At 35.9% G+C, this 7,701-nt stretch overlaps 2 protein-coding genes across 2 annotated transcripts in view; one reads left to right on the top strand and one right to left on the bottom strand.

The window, feature by feature from the left end:
• The window catches only part of LOC115276682 (olfactory receptor 13C9-like), a 136,476-nt gene that overhangs the window by 109,438 nt on the left and 19,337 nt on the right, over window positions 1–7,701 (bottom strand).
• Window positions 6,112–7,056, top strand: LOC115276844 (olfactory receptor 13D1-like). The gene has a single exon (XM_029920956.1). The coding sequence runs from the start codon at window positions 6,112–6,114 to the stop codon at window positions 7,054–7,056; it is 945 nt and encodes a 314-aa protein (XP_029776816.1).

The raw sequence follows: 7,701 nt of genomic DNA, 5'->3' as shown, positions 1-7,701 counted from the left end.
CTACTGAATAAACTATTAAAGAATGTGCCTGATAAGAGCACATGTACCCCAATGTTCATAGCGGCACTTTCTACAATAGTCAAATCATGGAAAGAGCCTAAATGACCATCACGTCATGAATGGATCAAGAAGGTGTGGTATATATATACAATGGAGTACTACATGGCAATGAGAAAGAATGAAATATAGCCATTTGTAGCAAAATGGATGGACCTCGAGGGTGTCATGCTAAGCGAAATAAGTCAGATGGAGGACAGATACCATATGTTTGCACTCATAGGTCTAACAGGAGAAACCTAACAGAGGACCATAGAAAGGGGAAGGGGGAAAGAGTGTTGGGGAGAGCAAGGGACAGAAATCATGAGAGACTACTGAATACCGAAAACGAACTGAGGACTGAAGGGGGAGGGGGAAGGGGAAGGGGGTGATGGTCATGGTGGGGGGCACAGTGTTTTAAGAAGTTGCTTGGGTTAAAATCTGGAAGTCAGGGTGAGTACAAGTGCTTTACAAACTCCTACTCTTTTCTCCTGGGAAACTTGGGGAGAAGGGTGACTGCTTCATGATCCAAGTCCTCAAGCAGACTTTACTTTCCTTCTACAGGTGATCCCCAAAGGTGAGCATCAATCTAAGGACAGAGCCTTTGGAGAGAGATGGACAGAAATAGCCAGGCACGAAACAAACTTTACTTCTTTTTGGGAGAAATAAAGAAGCTGAGGTAACAGTAATCACTAACATCACCCACATTCCCCACAATGACTCCATCCTCTGCCTTATATTTTTACTGTGTGATATTTGGGTGCCTCACAAGGCACATCCTATCTATACTGCCCACCTGGACACTCTAGTGAAGCCTAGAATCCTAGTCAAACAATTGGAACTGTTTCAGTGTGTCTGCTCACAGTGCATATATTTGTGAAGTGACTGCTTGAAATCAAAACATTAAATTGCCTTAAGTCAGTCTGTGTAATAAATCAACAGAAAATCTCTCTCCAGTAACCATTCACTGTTCTTACCCTTTCATGGGTTTTAATGAAAACTGAGGACAGAATTCTGTAAACCCTTACCACTGTCTTTAAAAGGAATATTTTAAAATGCTCTTTTGTTAAGCTTTTAATTTAATTCCAGTGTACTTAACATACAGTGTTCTATTAGCTTCAGGGGTACAATATAGTCATTTGACAGGCCTATATACTATTCAGTGCTCATCATGATAAAAGTACTCTTTTATTCTCATCACATATTTCACACATACCCTACCCACTTCCCTTCTGATTACCATCAATTTGTTCTCTATAGTTGAGTCTGTTTCTTGGTTTTTCTCTAATTTTCCTTTCATCATTTATTTTATTATACTCCACAAGGTGTTTGTCTTTCTCTGACTCACTTCTTTCACTTAGCATTATTCTATCCAGCTCTATGCACACTACTGCAAATGGCAAGATTTCATTCCATTTTATAGATGAGTAATATTCCATTTTGTGTGTATTCCACATCTTCTTTATCCAATCATCGTTCAGTGGACATATGGGCTGCTTCCATAATTTAGCTATTGTAAATCATGCTGCAATAAACATAGGAGTGCATATATCACTTTGAATTAGTGTTTTGTATTTTGGAGGGTAAATATCCAATAGTGTGATTACTGGATTATATGATAGTTCTATTTTTAAGTTTTTGAGAAACCTCATATTTTTTCCAGAGTGGCTGCACCAGTTTGCATACCCACCAACAGTGCATGAAGGTTCACTTTTCTTCACATCCTTGCTGACACTTATAATTTTTTCTGGTTTTGATTTTAACCATTCTGAGTGGGGTGAGGTGGTGTCTCGTTGCAGTTTTGATTTGCATTTCCCTCGTGATGAGTGATGCTGAAATCTTTTCATGTGTCTGTTGGCCATCTGGATGTCTTCTTTGGAGAAGTCTCTGTCCATGTCTTCGCTCATTTCTTTGTTGGATCATTTGTATTTTGGGTATTGAGTTCTTTCAGTTATTTATATATTTTGGATATCAATCCTTTATCAGCTACACCATTTGCAAAGTTCTTCTCCCTCTATGTAGGCTGTCTTTAATCATGATTATTTCCTTTACTGGGCAGAAATTTTTTATTTTGATGTAGTTTATTTTTGCTTTTATTTCCCTTGCCTTAGGAGACAATCTAGAAATATGTTATTACAGTTGATGTCAGAGTAATTACTGCCTGTGCTTTCTTGTAGAATTTTCATGGTTTTCTTGATCACATTTAAATCTTCCATTAATATTGAGGTGATCTTCATGTATGGGTAAAAAGGTGGTCCAATTCCATTCTTCTGAATGTAGATGACCAGTTTTCCCAATACCACTTGTTGAAGAGACTCTTTTTTCCACTGCATATTCTTTCATCCTCTGTGAAAGACCAATTTGCCATATACATGTGGATTTATTTCTGGGTTTTCTATTCTGTTCCATTGAGCTCTTTGTACCATACCATACTGTTTGACTGGAGCTTTGTAGTATAAACTTAAGTTTGGAATTGTGATGCCTTCAGTTTTGCTCTTCAAGATTGTTTTGATTTTTGAGGATTTTTTGTGATTCCACACAAACTTTAGAGTTGTTTATTCTAGTTCTGTGAACAATGTTGTTGGTATTTTTATCAGGATTGCCTTAAATCTGTGGAGTGATTTGGGAAGCATACACATTTTAACAATATTTGTTCTCCCCACCCATGAGCATGGAATGTCTTTCCATTTCTTTCTGTCATTCTAAATTTTTTCACCAGTGTTATATAGTTTTCAGAGTAGAGGACTCTCACCTCTTTGGTTAGGCTTTTCGTAAGTATTTTATTATTTTTGGTGCAATTGTAACTGGGATTATTTTCTTGATTTCTCATTTTGGCCCTTCATTATTAGTATGTAGAAATGCAACAGGGATGACTGGTTGACTCAGTCAGTTAAGTGTTCGAGTCTTGATTTGGACTTGAGTTATGATCTCAGAGTCCATCAGATTGAGTCCCATGAAAGGCTCTGCACTGGCAGCATGGAGCCTTCTTGAGATTTTGTCTCTCCCACTCTCTCTCTCTGCCCCTACCCTGCTCATGCTAGTTCTCTCTCCCTCAAAATAAATATTTTAAAAAATATTAATGCAACAGATTTCTGTACATTGATTTTGTATCCTCTGACTTTACTGAATTCACTTATCAGTTCAGTGGTTTTTGGTGTAGTCTTTAAATGTTTTCTGTATATACTATTATGTCATCTGCAAAGAGTGAAAGTTTTACTTCTTCTTCAGCAATTTTGATGGCTTTTACTCTTTCTTATCTAATTGCTGTGGTGAGGACTTCCAGTACTATGTTAAATAAAAGTGGTGAGAGTGGACAACCTTGTCTTGTTCCTGACCTTTGGGGAAAAGCGCTTTTCCCGGTTGAGAATGATACTAGCCCTGGGTTTTTCCTATAAGGCCTTTATTATGTTAAGGTGTTTTCCCTCTAATCCTACTTTGTTGAGGGTATTTATCATGAATGGTGGTACTTAGTCATACACATTTTCTGTGTCTATTGAAATGGTCTTAGCATTTTTATCCTTTCTAATATTGATGGGATATAAAGCACTGATTGTTTTGAATATTGAACCACCCTTTCTTCCTGGGAATGAATTTCACTTGATGGCAGTAAATGATTTTTTAACGTATTCCTGTATATAGTTTGCTAGTATATTGTTGAGGATTTTTAAATACTTCTGATTTTTTACAGTCATAAAATATATATTCTTCATGTTTTGAAAATTTGATGAGTGAAGAAATTTTGGAAAAATTAAGAAAAAATAAGAATATTAATAATGCTTCCAAATACTGCATTTCAGAGAAAACTAGTTAATATTTTGCTGTGGCTTTTTCAGCCACAAATACAAAAATCTGATCATTTATACTGGTATGAAACTTCCTATTTTAATGTAGCATTATACTGTGAGTATTTTCCTTTCCATTTACTCTTCTCCAAGAGTATAATTTTTATTGCTTGTATAATATATGAAGGTATATCATCTGACAAATATAGAATGACCCATGATCAACATAAACTAGACATCTAGCAACCTAAAAGAAAATAAAAGTGCGATAGCTGTTCAAATCTTAACCAAACTGAAATCATAAAAGATCATGAAATGTCACTTATTTCACTTAACTCTATTCTTTTGGGTGGATCATTCAGAAGAAAAACAGAAGTTAAATAATAAAAAAAAATTGTGCCAATACCGATCTTTGACTACTTTTACAAATAGACTCCAGAGTTTCACCAATTTGTATTATGTGACCCAATGATTTGAGAGAGATGATCTTTATTATCTTAATTATGTATCCCTCCATATCTATATTTCTAAGAGATTTACTGAGAATAAGTATTATATGTTATCAAATGCTTTTTGGCATCTTGTTAGATGACAATGTGTTTTGGATTTTTACATACTGGTTTAGTGTTTTTTATTGATACATTTTCAAGTATTAATTTAAAATTTCATTAATTCATGAAATAAATTATATCACTTTGGTAGACTGGATATCTCTTTTTTACTATTATATATATATGCATAAGTAATTTTGAAACAGAGTTTTGTTCTATCCTTGATAGAATAACAGGCTATTTTAGTTTGATAAAATGTTTTTCAAAATGTTCCATGTATTTTTTCATATTGAAACATGTAATATAGCACAGAAATTGTTTCTAAAAAGCTTAAAATAACTCTCATAAGCATTCTGTATCCAGCTTCCATTTTGAAAAACAAGTTCTCATAATGGGATCTCTGTTACCTACTACAGTACATAAGGCAGAGTTGGAGTTGTATAAATGAATAAATGAAGCATTCTGTGAGACGTTAAGTAAAGAATGCTGTAACAATACATAAAAGGAGTATCCTCCTCACAAAAGGAGGTGAGATTGTTTTCCTAGAAAAGGGATGTCTAAGTTAAGAGGTTCCCTTCTAGATAAAACACAACATGGACAAATGCATACGGAAGAAAGAATGTAGTTTTCTGGGGAAACAGAGAGAAATAGCATGACCATTACAGAGCATGTGGGTATCAGTGGTACCTCCAGAATTCTATATTAGAAGTATCGAGGGGTAACAATATGATTGAAAGAGGAGTTGGAGGACCTTTCTTGGAAGTTATGTTGCATAGCACACACGTTGTATCACACAGATTCTAAGCCTCTATTAAAATGATTTTTGTGGGGTTGCTGAAGATCATGAAGAACAAACCCTCCCTTGACACCATTATAGAAGAAGAAATGGCAAAAATGAAAGCAAAGGTAACTGCAGAGGTTCAGATAGGCCTACCTGATGGGTTGATTTGATGTTTCTGGTAAGGTCATTTTTTTCTCTTTTCTCCTATTTTGAACTAAATTCTAAGAAATGGTACCCCCCATGCAGGACTGTTTTTGAACAGAGAGAAAGCTATTCTTCTTTCATCTTCATATATATGTAAATATACATTTAATATCACCATATTACATAAAGTATAATTATATATCATATACATACCGTGTTAGAACCACTCACTGTTCCAAGTACCTAACAGATTTTATTCATGCTAATTCAAGAAGAACTGTAAAAAAGTTATTGGTTTTTCTTACCAGTGTACTATTTGTTATCAGAGACTCTGAAAAAATGGATACATTACTAAAGTTATATCCAGGTTAAGTGATATGGTGCTAGATCTACAAAATCTTTTAAATAAAAACCTGCTTTTGTAATAAAGCCCTTTGCTTTTGCATGTGTGGAAAAAAAAAGACTTGCTTCATCAGAAAACAACTTTAATATGAATTTTTCCATTAATAAAGACATCCCCATATATCTACATTTGAAAGTAGTTTGTCCTAAATTTTATCAGGCACTTCCCAGTAAAACTCTTGGAGTATTAATAGCCATCAAAATGCTATTGTGTAGTCTTCAGATGTTTTTGATTTCTCAAAGCCTCACTACCATCCATCATCAATAAAATACCATATCTCACATCTTTTGATTCATAGGCGTGTTTCAAGAATCAAATACAACACTGGAAGTGAAGGTGTACTAAAAATCAACATTATAAATTTAAATTCCCCTATTCTTATCCTTCTCTAACCCCTGAATGTGACATGGACACATGAAGACGGGGAATTCTTCCGCTGTGACCAAATTCTTTCTGATGGGATTTTCCAAACACCCAGAGCTCCAGCTTCTTCTGTTCATGCTCTGCCTCATCATGAATGTGATAATCCTGCTGGGAAATAGTCTCCTCATTGTCATCATCATACTGGATTCTCGCCTCCACACCCCCATGTACTTCTTCCTTGGGAACCTCTCACTCTTGGACATCTGCTACACATCTTCATCCATTCCCCCAATCCTTATCATAGTAAAGTCTGAGAGAAAATCTATCTCCTTCATTGGCTGTACTCTGCAGATGGCTCTCTCGCTTGGATTGGGCTCCACTGAGTGTATCCTCTTGGCTGTGATGGCCTATGATCGATATGTGGCCATCTGCAACCCACTGAGGTACCCCATCATCATGAACAGGATGCTTTATGTGCATATGGCTGCTTGGTCTTGGATCATAGGCTGTCTAAACTCCTTAGTGCAAACAGTCATGACAATGATATTGCCTTTCTGTGGGAATAATGTCATTTACCATCTTACCTGTGAGATCCTGGCCCTTCTTAAACTCATATGTGCAGACATTTCCATGAATGTGTTCATCATGACAGTGGCAACTACTGTTTTATCAGTGATTCCTCTGCTGTTAATTTTCATTTCCTATGTTTTTATCCTCTCTTCCATCCTGAGAATTAATTCTGCTGAAGGGAGAAAGAAAGCCTTTTCTACCTGTTCTGCCCACCTGACTGCGGTTTTCTTATTTTATGGCTCAGCCCTTTTTATGTACATGAAGCCCAAGTCTAAGGACACAAATACTTCTGATGAGATCATTGGACTGTCTTATGGAGTGATAACCCCAATGTTGAATCCCATCATCTACAGCCTGAGGAATAAAGAGGTGAAAGAAGCCATGAAGAAAATCCTAAGCAGACACCTGAATTTACTGAAATCATGAAAGGCCTTAAGACCTGTGATATCTGAAGTGGAGAACTAGATCTTGACTTTTATATTCATGATGAGACTGAAAAAGACATTATCATGACAGTTTGTATGTTTGCAAAGCCAAATTTGAAATTCTTATTCATTTCATTATAAAATGCTCATGTAAACCTTCTAAATAATGCCTTCTGTGCTGGGTTTCCATCAATAAGCAGGTCTGCTAATTGCTCCCATGAAGGTCATGATGCTGTTCACTAAGATGAATCAACCTCTCAACCTCAATCTCAATTTCTCTTTCCCTCTCTGTCTCTCTCTCTCATCTCCTTTCTCTTTTCTCACTTCTACTCACTACTCTAATCCATGTATTTCCCTTCTCCTCCTTTCTCTATCTTTCTCTCCTTTCTCAGTGTCTTTGAAGTGGACATCTGTTGCTTTTGTTATGCAACATCCCTGCCTAATGTCACTATACAGTTTGCAGATCTGAACAATATGTAGGAAACTTAAAATATTTTTCTTTTGAAGAACCAAAAGCCCCCACTCTCAGTCCATGTTTTACAGGGTGGGACTGTCCCAATCCTCTGAAACTTAGGGTACGCATGGAAACAGTACTTGCCAAAAATTAAGTAATTAACTTTTTAAAAGTTTATTTCCTTAGTCATAG

This window comes from Suricata suricatta, chromosome 13, assembly GCF_006229205.1.
Source record: "Suricata suricatta isolate VVHF042 chromosome 13, meerkat_22Aug2017_6uvM2_HiC, whole genome shotgun sequence".
NCBI lineage: Eukaryota > Metazoa > Chordata > Mammalia > Carnivora > Herpestidae > Suricata > Suricata suricatta.
The sequence above is the reverse complement of the archived record's forward strand: the minus strand, read 5'-3'. Positions and strand labels throughout refer to the sequence as shown.

Bases quoted from the DNA above. Each gene is read 5' to 3' on its own strand.
- LOC115276844 (XM_029920956.1), top strand. From the start codon at position 6,112: ATGAAGACGGGGAATTCTTCCGCTGTGACCAAATTCTTTCTGATGGGA.